The 19,678-nt window shown below is 43.2% G+C and overlaps 1 protein-coding gene across 1 annotated transcript in view; it reads left to right on the forward strand.

Annotated features, from left to right (window-relative positions):
* Positions 1–1,257: 1,257 nt before the first annotated feature.
* Positions 1,258–19,678, forward strand: part of ttyh3a (tweety family member 3a) — a 37,732-nt gene continuing 19,311 nt past the window's right edge. The window contains exons 1-3 of the mRNA XM_080550658.1: positions 1,258–1,523; positions 10,972–11,141; positions 19,508–19,619. Of these exons, the coding sequence (XP_080406784.1) occupies positions 1,398–1,523; positions 10,972–11,141; positions 19,508–19,619 (408 nt within the window). The 5' untranslated portion in view covers positions 1,258–1,397. The remainder of the gene's footprint in view (positions 1,524–10,971; positions 11,142–19,507; positions 19,620–19,678) is intronic.

Here is a 19,678-nt window from a genome sequence, read left to right on the forward strand (position 1 = left end):
AAACCAACACTGTATCCTACTGTGTACTGTGTGTGTGTGTGTGTGTGTGTGTGTGTGTGTGTGTGTGTGCGTGCGCGTGTGCGCGTGCGCGTGCGGTGGAATCCTTTCATTGGATAGGCTACAAACTATTGGTGTAAAAAAAAAAGTATAAAGTATAAAACTTTCTGTCATTTATTAATTCCTCGTTGTCTGCGGGTCTGAACTCAAAATGGGGCCACTGGAAAAGGGTGCCCTTTCCGTGTCGTGCATGGTCGCGCACCAGCTCGCCTCCGCCACCAGAGGTCAGTACTGACTACCGGTTTGAAAGTAAGTCGCTGTGTTCGGAATGGCATACTAGCATACTACTCATACTAGATATGACGTAGATGTTGAGTATGCAGTGCGTTCACACTGTACAGTATGTGACATTTGTGTATGCAAGAAATGTATACTAGATTTTCGGTCGGCTGGTATTGGCATACTTCTGAATTTAGTAAGCAGTATGCAGTATATACTAATTGAGTATGCTAGTATGCAATTTCGAACACAGTCTCACTCATCTGCGCAGGAGGACGTTCGGGGAGGGTCGTGCGGTGGGTGCGAGCCAGACTGCTCGGTGCGGTCATAAAGCATCGTCCTCTCCCTTCAGCTGTTTACCGGATTATAGCTTCTTCTTCTTCAGTGCACATTATAATTCAACGCCTGGGATCCCTGTTTTGAGCAAGTTCTAGCCGAACAAACACGGTAGAAGAATGAATTAATTTCGGAAATGTACAGAGAATGATGACGTCAAAGACAAAGAAGGCACAAGTGGAACTAAGAGGAAGTATCAGAGCGCGACATATATCAGCTAAACCAGTTAGCTAAGCCAAGCCTGGTTAGTAGTAGTAGTTTGCTAGCATTTCCATGAGGATAGAACCATAACAGTGGCTGGTAACAACGAGGAAGAGACAGATACATTACAACTTGGAGACCGTATACAAATACACGAAGAAGGAGAAGCAGCAGCAACAACAACAACATCAACAACAGAAGCATGCACATGCTAGCTGCAGCTAGTTGACCACACAGGGCTACGTGACGTCATTCGTATACAGCTAGTGTAGCCAGGGTGGATGTGTTAATGTCATTATTGTCAAGGTGCCGGGTTAAATAACTTAGCTACCTATTACTACCTAAACCAGCAGGGTCATTTTGGCATGGAGAGACAAATCAAATGAGTACGATCGGAACACTGGTTCTGGCTGGATCTCGATGACAACAATGCAATCGGGTTAGAGAGGCAACACAACACAACTTCCGGATTTGCCCGAGACCACTATGAACTTCTACGAAGCGGACGCACTCCATTCTTTCATTTTAGACTGACTTCATCAGCAGCAGCCACTGTTTTTCGAACTTTTACCGACTGCGTTACAATGGCAGCGGTGGTCAATTACTCTCCCCCATGGTGGGTCAACCTGCTGCACAGACTTCCTCATTTCAACCTTCAATTCGAACAGACGAGCAGTGATTTTCGTCCCGAAGACTCAGCATACCAGCAGGTAAACATTATTGTTAGATCAGAGGCATGTAAAGGCATGATTCTCTCCAACCTAACGTCAGTGATCAGCCATCCGTTATGTGTGGAAATGGGATATTTGCTGCGAGTTGGATCCATGGGTTTACTGCCTCTATGCTGCTGGTTAGCACATGATCTTTCAAGATATGTGACTTGGTATGATCCGTTTATTTTAGTCTTAGGGTTGGTTTATTGACAAATCCTCTTTCAAACTGTCGCCATGTGTTCCTGATACACACAACCTCTGACAAGACAGAACATGAATACATTCCAGAGGTGGGTGGAGACAGTATGAAGTCTAGACAATGGTTTTAAAAACTCTTAAGATTCGTGGGAATCACTCATGCCAAGTGTTATCATTATCACGCAGGCCTGTCAGGAGTGTGTGTGTGTGTGTGTGTGTGTGTGTGTGTGTGTGTGTGTGTGTGTTAGGGCTGCACGATTTGGGCAAAAAATCGAATTGCGATTATTTGGACAGATATCGCGATTGCGATTAATTTGCGATTATTTTTTTTTAAAATAGCAAAAAAAAAAAAAAAAAAAAAAAAAGGAAGTTTTTGTAAAGTGTGGCCATATCTCCGGCTAGGAAGGTCGTATCAACGTGCAGTTTGTTTGTACGTCTTCAGGGGACTTAGAGGCTCCCTCCTCTAGCACCCCCACAAGTGCTGATATAGGTTTGTGGTGTTGCCTCTGGATGTAGCGACTGTTCCACGACAGGTCGTGCACAACACCTGTTTTTGTTGCACATCAGTCTTCCTAAATCCGAAATACTTCCACACAACAGAAGTGCTGCTTTTCTTCGGGACTAAAACGTCCAACGTTGCTTCTGGTTCTGCTGAAGCCATTATCCACCATGAATGTTGCTAGCTACCGAAACGTGGGCGTTTCACGTGCGATGTTGTTGGTGTGCGTTCATTGACGTTGACGTTCATTGACGTTCACGTCCATTGTTGACGTTCATTGTTGACGTTCATTGACGTTGACGTTCATTGACGTTGAATCCGACGCGCTGTATGACGTATCCCATACGGGTAGTGGTGGTCTAGTGAGTTGGACTTGTGATCGGAAGGTTGTGTGAGTTCAAATCCCGCCTGAAACCACACCACTACTAGTGTGCCCTTGAGTAAGGCACTTAGCCCTCAGTTACTCCAGGGGGAATGTCCCTGTAATTCGTAATTGTAAATCGCTTTGGATTAAAAGCGTCTGCTAAATAGCAAAAAAAAAAAAAAAAAAAAAAAAAAAAAAAAAAAAAATCGCGGGCAAATCGCAGGCTTTGCGATTAGCTAATCGCATCATTTCAAATCGCGATTTCGATTTAAAATCGATTAATCGTGCAGCCCTAGTGTGTGTGTGTGTGTGTGTGTGTGTGTGTGTCTGTGTGTCTGTGTGTCTGTGTGTCTGTCTATCACACTATGACAATTATAAACTTCTTGCTGCTTGAAGAGGTAGAGGCCTAGAGAATAACAGATGGCTTCCCAGTCAGCTGCTGTGGTATCATTACGACAGGGCAGGGCTGTCATAATGGGCAAAAAAAATAGGGCTAGGCTATATTTTCTGTCACTTGGTTGCTGTTGACTACTCAGGGAAAAGTGAAAGGGATATTGCCAGAGCTGTTCATTCACAGCGTAAGGACCAAGAAAACATGTCAGCTATCAGACATTACAATGGGTCCATTGGCTTGCTGATCAAACCCTAGGCATTGCCTATGTAGCGGATGGCTGTGGTCAGCATTGTGCAGTATTGTCACTGATCTCGAAGTAGTGTCTGCCTCACCCAACCAATGCCTAGGTTTTGGTAGTGTAGCCTAATGGTTGGGATGCTGCTTCGTGCGACATGGTATCAAGTCAAGGCAAGGCAAGTTTATTTGTATAGCACATTTCATACAACAGGGGCAATTCAAAGTGCTTTACATACAGAGGAGAATAGTAAGAATAAATAAAATTGACAAGAATATATATAGGCCTATATAAGAAATAAATAGGCCTAGATAAACATTTAATAAGATAAGATCAAATGCAGTCAGGGGTAGACTGAAGGAAGGCTGAAGCTTTAAAATGTACACCTACACTTTTCAAGGTCTTTTAAACTATTGCAAAGGAATATAGGCTACTATTTCCAACCTATGCAGTAATTTCTAATATTTTTTGTGAATACATTGCAATCACTGTGTCTAACCAAAGCAAGCTTTGCCGTTCACTTTCAACACTTTCATTTAAAAAACATTTGCCATCAGATTTATAGTCATTAGTTGTTTTAGATTAATTTGACTATGGTGAAGATACTGGAATTCTATTCTGTCTGTCTCCTGAATTTCTCAGACAACAAAGCCTGGCGTCATGGTCATGAGAAGGCCTAGTTATGACCTTTGCCCAGAAGTCGTGACCCCAAGGCAGTCTGGCTGCCTAAAGGATGTAAACCGGTACTTAATTACAGCTCTAACCGCCAACCTTGCGATCATTAAACGCCGGCTCTAACTCCTGCGCCACAGCCCCCCGACATGGGTGCCCTCTATACCTGTGTAGTAAGATTACATTTACATTTGAACCATTTAGCAGCAGATGCTTTTATCCAAAGCGACTTACAATTAGAGATTACAGGGACAGTCTCCTTGGAGTAATTTAGGGCTAAGTGCCTTACTCAAGGGCACACTAGTGGTGGTGTTTCCAGGTGGGATTTGAACTCATGACCTTCTGATCACCAGTCCAACTTAACACTGCTGTAGCAACATGGGCCTTCAACTAGAGCCTATGTCATAACATGGTATGGAGTTGATTATTACACATTACAAGTGGGGGAAGCAACTGTCATTGTCCCACTTGGCCTATAATAACACATAGTGCTCATATGCATTATTATTTGCGATAACTAATGTAGCAGCATGTGACTGCACTGTCAATGTGGCTACTAACTACAGTAATCCCATATTTACTACACAGATAAAGGGGCAACTTAGACTATGGCTACACAAGGGCGATACACAATTTCGGAGCCGATCTGATCTTTGGCCACACCACTGTTTTCACACAGTCACGCAAAGAATCTCTGGCCACATGGAATCGCGTATTACAGGATAATTTACACTGGGCATGCGTGTGCTGGTAGACCCAGGAAATGATTCAAGTATAATTGAAACAGTACTGTAAAATAATGGAAATGCATTCATTTGTATTCATTATCGTCAACTCCGATCTCCACTTACATTACGTCTTCATCCAAGATATGGCATGTAGCCTATACGTTATTAATCTGTATAACTTTAGTTGTATGAAAAGAGCCAATGCATAATAAACGTTATGATAATTGTTGAAGTGCCTCTTGCTAAGATGTTTTTAGAAGACGGTCAATAATATCACAGCACTGGTTCATCAAGTGTAGGCTATTTATAGCACAAGTCATGCATTGAATGTTTGGTCATCGGCTGGTTTCAAGAGTTTTGAGACATTTGCAAGAAACACAAATCGACAACAGCGACTGAACGCACTTGCCATGCTTTCCATTGAAAATCTATTTCCTCATGGCTGCGGAGTCCAAGGAATACGATACGGAAACTCCCTTGCAGAGTTTTCAAAAGTTTGCCGCGTCAGCTCTCGAAATCGCCCGAGACGTGTAGCCACGAGGTGCAAACGTTATCAAAGCATCGCGGAATCAGACAAATCCACCGCCGTGGAGCCCAGGCCTTAATGCAAAGTGTGACCAGCTTCAAGAACTTTCAACGGTGCATGAGGACCGTGGCTGTGTCTTAGATGCTGTCTAGATACAGGACCTTTCTGTAATCTGCTTTCAGTCTTCACTAAAGGATAATTGACAGCCTTTTGTCTGGTAGCAAGTAGGCCTATGTCAAGCATTGATGAGAATCACAGTCAGACCAAGATTACCTCTGTGGCTTCCCCTAGCGACTCTGGGCTTCCCCTAGCCCTTATGACAGGGTCTGGTTAAAAAGTCTGGAATGAATGAAGCCTCCTTCAAAGAAGACATTCATCCCTATCTTGTGTACACACCCCTCTCATGTGAATCCAGCATGGTGGTTTTGATGCCTGTTATGCACTGCCACTTTCAAGCAGCAGGGGGGTAAGCATGATTAGCACAGCCCTCCTGGGAGGCCAGACATTAATGAACTTGCCAGACGATTGTCCATTTCTGCTGCTATGGCTTTAAAGAGGTTAAGCCACACAAGTGCGTAGATGATGAGTGCAGGGCGAGCTGCACAGCTGAGAATGGGGGAAGGGAGAACCTCCTGTTCCCTGCAGCATGCCACTTGTTCACAGGGTCAGAATTAATGGGAATTGTCAGCGCATTTAGTTAAGGGTTTAGCTCAACCCTGAAACAAAGTCCTTGATGCACTTCTCAGTGAACTTTGCCCCATTTCACTCTTAAACAGCTAACTTTAGTCTTTATTAGTCTTGAAGTGGTTCTCAAAAAAGGCACATAATAGCATCTACCAACAAGGGAAGGGATCAACTGTATTGTGTCCAGTTTTGGCCAATGCTTTGCCTCACCCAGACTATGGGCGGGAATCGCGATACGATAACCGTACTATATTTTGCCCCCGATACCGATAGTATCATGGTACAGCGATAATCTATACATTGTAAGACAATTCATCAACGATACATCACGATATCTGTGTTAACTGATGAAAAAATACCACTATAAAGGCAAAAAGCAGGAATTGTGTTTTTTATTCATTCCCTTTGTTGTCGCTGGTTGTCAACAATGAAACAAACAATAAATTAGGCCTAGCCTACATCTTTCTTACTCTTAGCTTAGTGTCTCTAACATACACACACACACTGACTGCAACTTGTCCATGTGTGCCTGCCACCATTCATACAAAATAAAGGCTGGAAGCAGGAGTTAAAATGTTTAATGGAAGGAATGGTCATCTACTTTCCCTGCTGTAATGTGAGGCCTAGTTCATTGAAATTGTGGGAAACCAGTTGAGATGACTGTTTGACAAACTCTGTCTCTTCTACTGAAGGCCAGCATGGATTATCACACGGCAGCGAGCCAGGGTTTGAGGAGGAAGAAAGGGGCCAGTCAGTATTGTTGAGATGCCCTCACCATTGTGATAGATGGCACTGGAGTTGGGTTTGTTTGGGTGTTGGCTGACTGGGGTTAGGAGAGCAGACGGCGGGGGCAGCAGGGTTTCAGTGTCTCTCCTGTCATGGTCGGGGAGAACTGGGAGAGCAAAGGCTGCGGCAGACCAAAAGTTGGTTGTGGTTGTGACGGAAATGTATGAATACCCCCCCCCCCCCCAGAAACATTCACGTCTTCTCTTGCGTTCTTGATCCGCTATGTGTTTGGTCTTTCATCATCATGCTTTGGCCTACATAGTACCTAAAAGAGCCTGAGGTGCCCTTTAAAGGGCAAATCTGCTATTGGTACATACATATGATATATCCATTGATTCTTGAACAATATAACATATAGCCCAAAATATAAGCCTGTTTTACTCCATTGTTTGTAAACTATTTTAAACAAACAAGGTAGCCTATAGCTTCAAAACATGGTTACATTTATCCAGCCTAATTTTAGTTTTTACCAAGGAAAGGGGGAACTTTTTTGTTGTTTGAATCCCAGATTACCTCTTTAAATGTAAAGCATATGGTTACGGTTAAGTCAAGAAAAAGAAAAAGAAAAACAGCATTTAATTAATCTTTTTTTATCACAATGGAAACTGATGACCATTTCCCTTCTCCTTGGAAAAGGGAAATGAAAATGAATGAAAACATGACTGTTCAGGGAGAGGAACTGAACCTGAAAACAGTCATGGTTAGTCAGCATTGATCACCCACTCCCACAGTCTTGGACCAGAATCCGGTGAGATGAGTAAAGGCTGGAATCTGTCTTTGCTTTATTCACAGATTTTCTCGAGCCCATTTGAACTTAAGTTAACTTGATGACAGTTCAATGTGTGTCATTGACTCCCTGTCTTGGGTCTACTTTTTACTGATTTATGGCATTTGAGTGCAATTTTGCATAGTTCATCATCCATAAAGTTTTTCCATATCACTGGTTGTAACAAGATGGCTGGCAGAGACATAGAGCTCAGTTGGTGAGATACCAATGTAATCGAGGTCAGTTCGTAAGCATAATACGAGTTGACTCAATTAGACATGATATTGCTATGCGCTCTGCGGGCTCTGCGTGATGCAAGACAGCTGAGAGGAGACGGTGTGTGTGCACTGCGTCTATATCACAAAATGTATATTTGATAAGTAAAAGTAATCTAGCTAAGTAAGTAATCTAGCTAACTATGATTGGAAACAAAGTACTATCCAGTTAGAATTATAACATTATAACAACAGTGAAGATATTATCAAAGCTTACGGGTGATCGACAGGCGAGTACGCTTTGATAATATCTTCACTCACAATCATCTAGTCTAGTCTTGCGCCTGCGCCGTCTGTTGTTCTTCCTGCACACAGGTACAAATATCCGGGATCTAGCAGCGTCGTCGTGCTTGTGCAAACAAACCCGAGGTATATCATACCTCCACTATCATTGGAAATTAAGTAGTGTCCAGTTGTGGAATTATATTTAGCAGTAGCGATATTCAGAGTCTGGGGCAGTTCTTATGTGCTCTGCCCTGCTGGTTGCGCGATGCAGGACAGCAGTGAAAGGAGACAGACCAGGCAATCTCAAGGCTTCTATTCACACTTACCGTGACCCGGTACTTTCCATGGAAATTGGTTCCAGGGTAATTGCCCAGGCGGATTTCCTTGGTCAGTCGCATTCAGACATATACCGACCCTGGAAATTGCATAGAATCTACTGGGAAGGCTTGTATGTGTGAAAGGGGCTTAAGATGCTGCTCTGTTTAGAGAACCAGAGTGCTGGTATTTTCCTGTTTAATATATCTGACTGGCGAAAGAAATGTATCTGGATCGAAATCTGTATAATTACAGTGAACTCCCAGCCCCTATTTCCCACAGGAATACAAATGTGAGAGGGCCTCTATGTGACCTACATATGAAGTGCCCTCTGTGCAGTTGGCTCAAGTATGGGGTGGGACCACTCTGCAATAGGCTGTGCTCCTATCACAGTGCTTTACTGTACCTCAAACTTTGAGCTGTTCTTTTGTTCCTTTCTGATTATATTTAAATTATTGTTAAATAAGTCTCTTAGCTCCCTCACTCAAAGCAGGCAGGTATTCATCAGTCACAGACACACACACACTTTTTCTTTTTCCAAATTCCCTTAGGCATCCAAGGTTCAGCAGATGGGTTCTTTTTCACATCAAAGCCCTAAATTGTAATATCTGAACCTAGCCCATATGACAGCCAGGCCAAGGCTATACTTGTCATATTGAGCTTTCCTCAGTACTAAACCCCACTCATAGCCAACTATGTTGGGAAATGACAGCCAGAGATCAATAAAAGCTTAAGTCAAGAATTCCTTCTTGATTTCTACAATAAATCTGTCATCTTCCGCTATGTACAGTATGATTTTAAACAGAAGTCTCTGTGCTTTGTTCTCTTTTCACTGTCCATGAGCAGAGCAGAAGACTGGAGCCCAACTTCTAAAATTAGATCCTTATTTAGCATTTTCCTGAAGGAACTGGGCTGTTTTATATTTTGGTAACCATTTTCCCTATTATCACATCATTTAGGAACGCATCTAATATTGGATACATCCTCAATAAGTCATTATAACAACAGGAAAAGGTGGAGGACTAATGGTTTTGAGGACAATTTCCGATACGTTCTCAACTTCATATTCCATGAACTAGTGAAGCCAAATTATGATCAGTGCTGTCAGAACATACTGTAAGATACAGTGATGGGCTGAGGATCAGCAAATCACTGTCAATTATGCTACATCTGATAGGCTAGCACTAGCAAATCAACATAACCGACACCATACCCTGACCCTATTTGCCTTGATCGCCAAGACTGTGTCACTACAGGCATTAATTTACCCCACAGTTGGCGACACTTTACTTATCTCCTCGCACAAACTCTGGCACTCCCCATAAATTGTCTGGTCTGCCCTATGGAGCCAACACAACACAACTCTTCAGCCCTCCTACGGTCACACATGCAGGTGAGACAGACATGGCACACATTGAAGGGAAAGATGTTGCAGAATTGCAGTCGTTTTCAAAATGCTCACAGGAAAGCGGGTTCACTGAGTCCACTGAGGCTGAGATATATGGTATAAAGCCAAGCCTAAAAGGGTCTACATTTCATTCCATTACTATGAATCCTTACCTCACTATGAAGCCAAATAACTCATACTCCTCCACCCTTGTTTGTAGTTAGTCACTCTGAACTTTATAGGCAGCTTTGGAGGGATTTGTCAAAGGAAGCGAGGAAGATTAGGGATCAGTAAACCTGGTAATAAAGTCACTTTTTAGCTGTCAAATTCCACACAGAGCACAACAGTCATCCATGCAGGTGACCTGACATCACAGGATAACTAAGAGCATAATTTCCCCCACATTTTATGGACCGTCAAGATGCATTTAAGCAGCCATGCAGTGTGATATCATTGGGTTAGCAGCATAATCTCCTCTCTGTTTTGAGTCAAAAGACAGAAGCTAAATGAGAGTTGGCCTTAAGTGAACCTTCAAGACGAGGCCAGTGAAACAAACAGATTACTCATGTGTGGTGCTATATGATTTCTGCTTTTTTAAATGCATACGTGTTAAAAAGTATGTCAATGTCAGTTCCGCATGGATGGCTTCAAAAGGCAGTATTTATAAATTATAGTAAGGCACGCACACTCAAATTCTCCACCACATGTCTGGGGAAATGACCTGACAAATATTCTTGTAGGATCAAAACATTGTCTGTCTTAAGCCTGGTACACACATAAAGATTTTCTAAATCTTAACAGATTTTTTTTATCTGAGAGAGACCCCCACATGAAGATAAAAAAAATCATGGATTTAACAGTTTTGATCGTATTGTGTGTGGTCTGCTCGATATTCCCAATACAGCACACCACATCTGTCCTAAAACAGATGAGGGTTAGAGTTCTATCTCTCCTCCATCCTATTTCACAATTATAATGACTCTTAATCAACTCTAATTTGGTGAAAATGTGTTATGAGGAGCCAATGGCCATGCCATGGCTGATCAGAGAGACCATCTCATTAGCATTTGACTCCTTATCTCGGTGGTCAAAGGGTATCTTCTTTAATGACCACTGTGCTGGTTTAATATTATTACAATGGCCATACAGCTCATATTGTTTGAAGAAATGTATATCGAAATGCTATGCTCAAGATTTTCTTTTAACCAAATTGAATATCAACAAATTCTAGGGTCGCAAATTGATTGGAGGCTCCTTTCAGTTCACTGTCCACATCCTTTCACCTGTGATGTCATACCTTCTCATATCTTTCACAGATATCTTTCACACATGTCTTATTTCTTTAATTGAAGTCTAATTTTTCCCTCTCCTCTCCCCCACCCCATCCCCAGTCGATCCTGCTTTTAGGAGGTGTGGCTCTAGCCTGTCTGGCACTGGACCTCCTGTTCCTGCTCTTCTATTCCTTCTGGCTGTGCTGTCGACGGAAGAAGAGTGACGATCAGCCCAACGCTGACTGCTGCTGCACGGCCTGGTGTGTCATCATCGCCACGCTTGTCTGCAGGTGAGTCCAACGTGAAAAGATACATGGCCCTTCTGTCAGCTGACGCCTGTGGATAAGTGGACTATATCTAATTAGAGCATTTGGCCCAGTATTACAGACAATAAATCAAGGATTACCCTTGATCACCATTGCCTCTTAGCTTCCTTGATGGGCCTTGGTGTCCCGTAACATGCTTGTGATGGAGAGAATTGGGTTTCTGATCTCCACCATCCAATGACATGGTGTCTAGACTAGCACGTCCTGTAGAGATACATAAGTACCACCCACAGTGCCACAGGGGACTCACACCCAGTCTGCCTGAGGGAATTTATGGCCTGTTTACTCGACAGGAGGCTGACATCTGAAGAGAGCAAAGTTACAACCATCGGCCGTGTAATAATGGACGTTAGCACACAGTCTAATGCAGTTGATCTGTAATAAACGGATTAACTGTTATATCAAGTAGTAAAGCACTGAATTACTCTAAACTAATGTCTAGATTGATGTTGTTGTATTTTTATGAATAATCTCTTCTTCAATGGAGCTGTCAATTCTGGGGTGCTTGGTGCGGCATGTTAACTCCTTGTCTGGTGTGTGTCAGCCCGAAGCAATCTAGCCGCTGTGAAATCTCCTCAAGCAGAGAATCAGCGGTTGCAACGGGTAAAACAAGAATTTCCTCTGTGAAGAGGTAGAACCACAAATACTCTGTCTTGTTCCTTATCCCACGTGTAATACCACAAACCGCTCAACTCAATATACATTAACATTATATTCTATGACCTAATTGCTTTGTAACATCATACGCTTTGGTTACTAGAGTAATTCTAGTGTTACCACACAGGTATTGGGGCAACTTTATGCAAGTGTTACCAAATTGATATGAGTAGTATAGTGGGATATGTTCGAGGTGGGTATCCATACTGTTTATAAAACTTGTTGTGAAGTGACTGAGAGCTGCTTAGAGAGCAAGATGTGGGTATATTGTTAGTGTGCTTGCTGTAGCAAGCAGCACTATATGTTATGGCTCATACAGTTAGGTCCGGAAATATTTGGACAGTGACACGATTTCCATACTTTTGGCTCTGTACACCACCACAATGGAGTTGAAATGAAACAATCAAGATGCAATTGAAGTGAAGACTTTCAGCTTTAATTCAAAGGGTTGTTTGAGAGCGAGCAAAAGACAAAAGACCTTAGTTTACAGCAGTTACTATGGCAACCCCCAACTGCCGTTTTCAGAAGGCTTTTCATTGCAGGACTATTGCAGGTGTCCCAAAGGTCTCGAGCAACACTGGAACATGGTTGCATGCACACACACACTCACACACACACACACACACACACACACACACCCAAACCCCACAACTCGGCCCCTGGGTGGGCTAGAGACACGCGGTCTTCACCAGGGGGTGGCCCAGAGGCCACTGACCTGCCCCCTACTGGCTGTGAGGGGCAAGCACACTACACAAATTCCACAGAAATTGTACCTGTCTATTTTCTATTATGTGAGTGAATTGATACCACAGGACACAGAAGGCGAAAGGCATTGTTCTGCAATGATGTAATCTTGTGTATGATTGTGAATAGTGAAGGCGTTACACTGAGGTCATTTTTTGTAGTGATGTGTGGGTCTCAGCTGTTGAGCAGAGGTCTAGACATAATTACACAGTTGTTTTAAATGGCCGGCCAGCCATCCATATTTGGGTTTAAGTGCCACAGCATATTACCTCTGACACTGTATTCTCACCTGTATTATCTCATTGTAGATATGAGCAATTAACTAGAAGGTAATGTTTCTGAAGGTTAATATGTTCTCAGCATGCTGCAAATCAGACAGCAAGCTGTTCAAGTCAAGACATGCCGACCTACAGACTGAGACTTGATGAACAGGCACAGCAGGAGAACAGTGGCTTTTCCATTTCCATACACTCATGCCACATTTCATGCCACGTAGTTTCAATGGAAACATTGCTTTCTCATCCTTATCCAGCCTTGTCTTTCAAGGGGCCATGACCTAGATGAAAATGATCCCTGAACTGTAATGCATCTCTGCCTGAATCTCGCTTCTCTGAACTCCCCAGTGAGTAATGATTGTGTCTCCACCTGCTGCTATCAAGATAAGGTTCTGGAAGATTTCTGCTTCTCAGGCCCTCCTGTGAGAATCAATCGACACAAGTCTCATTGTGCCTCACACATTCAGCCTAAATATTTCAGCCAGAAGACTCAGCCATCTGTGCTGGTACTGGTAGGGAGAGATTTAGATAAAAAAAAGAAAACAAGACAATCACCCTGCCCTCCTATTACAGACTATGAGAAAGTCTCCCTATTAGGGAAGCAGCATAGCCCATAAACAGAAATGTCATGAATTACAATGCCTTCTTTGAGTGGGACTACTCTCTGTGCTTCATTCAATTGTATTATTCATGTGGTCTCTGCAATGTGCTGAATAGCCTCTTGAAGAACATGGTGAATTCAGCCTGCCATTAGTGAGTATTCCAGAAGCAGTTACAGTTGAAGTGAGTGACTTGGAACCAAGTCTTGAGTGTTCTTGTTAGACCTCAGTCCATCTAACATGCGTTTGTGTGTTATTAATCAGCCCATAAGATTTAGAGGAATGAGGAAATGTCCTTGAGCTGTAATTTAGAAAACGTGAGCTTGGTTGTGGGCTCAGCCCCAGCCCACCCATGTGAGCAAACATTTTAATCTGCTCAAGCTGTTTCCTCTATTTGTTTGTATTTCTGAGATTATGCTATCGTTATCTACACAGACCCTTCCAGGAGTCTGAAGTAGCTGAAATGACTGACTTTCTGCTAGAGACAGACAGATAGACAGAGCAGTTTGACAGTGTTCTTTATAGACAGTTACTGTCTGTAGTGTAGCCTAACTAGTCTGGGTGAATACATTATCAGAACGGAAATGGCAGCCACAGAGACTGATGGCTGGTGGAGGGCGAAATCGGAGGACAGGCTCATTGTAATGCATGGAATGGCACATGTTTGATACCATCCCTAATAGGGATGCTCCGATCTGGATTTTTGGGGCCGATACCGATCACCGATTTTTTTCCTCAAGATCAACCGATACCGATACCGATTTTTTTTTAAATACATAACTGTAGGCCTACTGACTGGATAGCCTACATATTTTTTGCTTTTTAGACAAAAGTTTTGATCCATTAGGCACCAAGCAAACGCAGACCCATTTTTATGGCATAGTAAAAGTCTGGCCTATCACCCAGTTAGGGCCTGAAGCCCAAGTCAGTCGATATGGCTGTATAAAAGACATCATAAACGTGGCCTTCATGGTTTACATACTGTTACGTCCTCCTATGTTTTCTGTTCAGTTATCTGTCTTCCCCAGAAAAAAAATAAGAAAATAAAATCGGTTTTTGCGATCGGCCATTTTTGCCGATCACCGATCGAGTCATTTGGAGTGAAATCGGCCGATTTAAATCGGTGGCCGATAAATCGGAGCATCCCTAATCCCTAATTCCATTGCATTACAATGAGCCTCAGATTTCACCCTCCACCAGCCTCCCCTAACAAAGACACAGCAAAATGCCCTCTGTTTTTACTTCCCGCATGGCAAGTGACCAAAAAAAGGACACAGAGCGGATATTTTTTTTTTTTCATCCTTCATTGTTCATTCCTGTTCAGCTGTTCAACACATGGTATATTGTATGTATTAAATCTAATAGATGTGAGTGTTACTGTAGGATGCTATGTTTTAAGGACATGACATAGCCTACATTCTCTGTCATGGCATGGGTATTAGCTCAATAGCATAAGGTGTACTGAAGGAAGCCTGACTGGTTACTTTTCAACATTGTAAGGTTGAAACATAGCCTTGAAACAAAGAGTTACCCGCGCATTGCAAACATAGTACTATGTAAGTAATCACCTTAAGTAAAGAGAGTTTACTTTTATGCCAGCTACTCGTGTAAGCATTACATGCAGTCTCCAAGGGGGCATGAGAATGGGAAGAGCAACATGAGAGTAGAGCACAAAGACCACCCACTCATAGAGGAAGCTGTAAATGTCTGACAAATGGAAGACGACCGAGAGGCACACTAAAAGCTACCATGTCCCCATTATTTATTTAGTTGAGAGAGCTTCTGAAACCCACGTTGGTCTTGATTGTGAAATCTTGTTATTGTCACATCCGTTTTCACAGAAAGAATCGTGTCCTGCTTCCTGTTTTTATAGATGGGTCAGAGGAGGCTGATCTGATTCAGAATGGCACACAAAAGCATGGAGGCTTAATGGCCACGTGGGCTGCATGGCGATCTCTGTGTGAGTGTGAGTGTGAGTGTGAGTGTGAGTGTGCGTGTACGTGTGCACAAGAGAGATTACAGTAGGAAGTATTAAAAAAAAAAATGCAGAGGGTGTTTTTATTCAGGAAGACGCCACCCTAATGAATGGCAGGAAAGAGGTTGACATTATTTTCACTTTGCTTAACCAGTGTTGAGCAGTTCTGAATCTTGAGAGATACGGGTACATACTGTAGGTGGACACATTTTGTTGAAGTTTCTAAATTGTTATACTGTAGAATCTACAGTGTAGATGGATGTGAAGCCCATGCCTGTTTCTTAGGAATGTTTTGCTGGATCTTCACAATTTCAACAAACAGTACCAATAAGACTGGAAATGTCATGTCAATGTAATTTTGCTGCATTGCTATTGGGCTGTAGAACTTGGGGTTGCAGAGATTTCTTTAGAAAGGCTGCAGGCACGTTTTAGCTGTGTTACTGTATTATTAACGACCACAGAAATCCCAAGACTACAGAAATCCCATGCGAATTACTGGGAAGCAGAAAAGATTTTATGGAAATCAGTTTTGAGGATGTGATAACATCCCTCTCTGGCTTGTCTTCAGCGAGCCATAAACTGTGAATCTACGACAAGGAGATGAGATTCAGACACATTTTTTGATAACAGGAATGTGCCAGTCCTGCATCATTGACTGTACAAGGTTTGATTAAAATGAAACAAACGGATTCTCTCTTTACTTGTGAAGAGAGAAATCAAAGCTAACAGACTAGTGGGTTGTTGTTGCACATTTAATCTGTGTTACTTTCCTCTTCCAAGGGGGCCTCCCCCACAGTTTCCACCACACAGTTACCATTCCCAAGTGGGGGGTGGCCTTTGTTTGCTCTGAGCACAGATGTAGGCTAGCTCTAGTTCACCTTTTGTCACCCTTCAGAGTGTGAGGGGAAGAGATTAGCAGCACTTCAGGAAATGGCCAATCCCATCTACTCATTGGATACAGGATGAAGAGGAGTAGACTTCCATCATAGCGTGAGGTGTTTCCCTTGTCAACAAGGCACTTGACTAAATCCTCACCGACTTTGGATGCTCTTGTATAAAGAGGCCTGAGTAAAGGGATTGTGTTATGTCATGTCACAGCCAAGAAAAGGTGGTTTGTAACTGATACGGAAGCCGACTTGCTCAACAAGGCCTGTTTTGTTTTTTCTTTACCACTGGCCATATATTTTTTTGTGTAACACTTGACTAGGCCTGAAGCGGATCCATTTTCTGAAAACCACCTACTTTAGCATAAAAAAGTGTGTTTTCACACCATGGCATATCTAGACAATCTAGCCTGTTTAGATCAGCTTTGGGTGTCCTCCTCACAATGTAAAGATTTTTGAATGATTTTGTATCATTACTACTAGTGTGCATGCATTGAATGTGTCTTACCTAAAAACAAGGTCTAGAGGAGTGTGTGCCAGTGACAGTCTGAGCCCTTATACACGGTGGTATGGATGGCACACATACAGGGCCTCTAAACCCAGGCTGCTGTGCAGAATCGATCCACCCTCTTGCACCCTGATGTCCCTGTGGGCAAGGAGGAGGCGAGGAGCTGTCCCATTAAATAGCAGAGGTGTTGCTATTGTGTGGTTACGCTAATGGACCTATTAGGCTGGTTACGCTAATGGACCTGACAGGCTTTACAGTACTTCTGTCTGTCTGCAATCAACAGTAGTCCTTTACTAAGTGTCTTTAGATCCTATGCGAGGAATAACTGAATGTTGTTCTCATGGTTTGTTTCAAACATTGTCTTATTGGTTATGACTCAGATTCTCTTTCCCCCAAAGGTAATTTTCTGTTTTATGTGGCTTTAAGTTCGCTCTCAAATGGTTGCCATGACAATTTGTTCTGAAATAAATGCATACAAAGTTAACATTACTTTACTGTTGCTGCATGTGGATTTCAGTAAGAAGACATTTGTTTGAAATAGCCTAGTTTGTCCTTGAAAATTGTCCTGTTCAACAGGAAACCATTCTGTCGGCTAGTGTCTGTTAAAGCACAGGCCATTCAGACCGTGGATATTCTCAAAGCTTTACAAATGTTACTGCTATGTTGTGTCTAAGCTTTCATGGCTCTGGAAAAAAATAAACAGTTGTTAGATGTAGATCAGCTGTCGAGAAGTCCCTTGTTTTGTTCTACTCCCTACAAATCATTTTGGCAGATTAATGGCATCGTAGGAATGATGGGAACTCTGTGGTCACTAAAGGCCATGTGACCCTGACCCAAGGAAGTATGACAGTGTAACATCTGTCTGAGAACCTCAGAGTGGTAAAAGCAAGACATTCTGATTGACCAGAGTGGCGATATTCTACACTTATACTAACCTCCTAATAATGCTGCCATTTGCCTTGTTTATTTCTGTGTCTTCTCTGAACTCTGGTAAGAAATGGAGGACTCTGTGTCCTGTTGTCCATTTTATGTGAGATGTGTGAATATACTGTCCAACAAGCCTGCAAGGTCTGCACATGGAATGCCCCTCCAGTTTTCATCCTTCCAGCTGAGAGTGGCCACATGGTCAATGGCCTATTGTTTGGGCTGGCTGGCTCTGCAGTCTCTCAGTCAGCAGGGAGGCACTGATTGTGATGGCTATTGAGCAGTTCGAGAGAGAGAGAGAGAGAGAGAGAGAGAGAGAGAGAGAGAGAGAGAGAGAGAGAGAGAGAGAGAGAGAGAGAGAGAGAGAGAGAGAGAGAGAGAGAGAGAGAGAGAGAGAGAGAGAGAGAGAGAGAGAGAGAGAGAGAGAGAGAGAGAGAGAGAGAGAGAGAGAGAGAGAGAGAGAGAGAGAGAGAGAGAGAGAGAGAGAGAGAGAGAGAGAGAGAGAGAGAGAGAGAGAGAGAGAGAGAGAGAGAGAGAGAGAGAGAGAGAGAGAGAGAGAGAGAGAGAGAGAGAGAGAGAGAGAGAGAGAGAGAGAGAGAGAGAGAGAGAGAGAGAGAGAGAGAGAGAGAGAGAGAGAGAGAGAGAGAGAGAGAGAGAGAGAGAGAGAGCTGTAGTGACCCCTGGTGGCGAGGTATTTGTTTCTTTTAGGCAGGGTGAAAGTACTAAGCCTAGGCCTAATGCCTCCTGGCAACATATCTCTAAATTCCTCACTGGTATCAAATCGGTAAACTCATCCACCCCTGTGCCCTGCATGTGTATTTGCTGTAGCATTGTTTGGTATATGTGCATTTTGACAGAGAGTGAGGTGTCGTGTCTCCCTGATAGATTTGTTGAACGGGTTATTGCTTTTCTGACCTGGCCCATGGATTGTGTCCAATGGATCTCTGCTTACTCTCACTATCTGGTGTGTTCTATTGAGTTTCAAGGGTTTCACAAAAAGGCTTCTGCCTAGTTTGTTTACAGCCATAAGCACCACTTGTGTTTACCAACGTGTGTCTTATCTAAGACACTCCTCCCAGCCTTATGGACGTTGTAGGAGGTCTTAATGAATATATTAAATATTACTTCCTGGTCTGATAAAAGCCTATTTTCTAGCTTATTTGCTTGACTTTTATTTTGCTATTTAGACAACAAAGACCACTAATAACCTGCGGTTGAGTCGTTGTGACAATCTGTGATATTTTCCTTTAAAGGCGTATCAGCAGTCATGGTCATGTGCAATTCATATTGAAGTGGTTACCACCTTAATATTGTGAATATTTATGCAATTAGCCTAGGATGGTACTCGAATCAGAGATCCATTTCATTACCCATGTTTGCAGGTTACCTCATTGGTTCCCACGTGTAAGCAGCGTTTGTTAGCTGTGAGTTTTTGTTATTGCCAGGATGGCTCCCTCTATGATCCCAGCCCTCCGTGAATGGGCGAGAGCTGATCTCCTGTCTCAGTGCAGCCTTTGTCAGCCATGGTGTGGGGCTCTGGGCATAGCTGACCCATTCCTCTGGGTTGCTACGGCTCTGTAAAGAGGCTTTTTGCTGGAACTCAATGCTGCCTGTTCAGTCTGATCTGCCCTGGTGGGGTTGATGCAAAGTTCACACGCCTATCCTGCTCTCCCTCTCTCTCTCTCTCTCTCTCTCTCTCTCTCTCTCTCTGCTGACCCCTCCTCACTGCTCCCTCTCTTCTCCCCTCCCTTTGTCTCCCCTCAGCGCCGGCATTGCTGTTGGTTTCTATGGGAACGGCGAGACCTGTGATGGAGTGAACCGGCTGACGTATTCTCTGCGCCACGCCAACCGCACAGTGGCAGGAGTGCAGAAACTGGTAAGACTCTCCCAGCCTTTCCACTCTAGTCACGTCTAAACCAGGACAGGACACAGGAC

This window comes from Nansenia antarctica (assembly GCF_963989245.1).
Source record: "Nansenia antarctica genome assembly, chromosome: 2".
Classification (NCBI taxonomy): Eukaryota; Metazoa; Chordata; class Actinopteri; order Argentiniformes; family Microstomatidae; genus Nansenia; species Nansenia antarctica.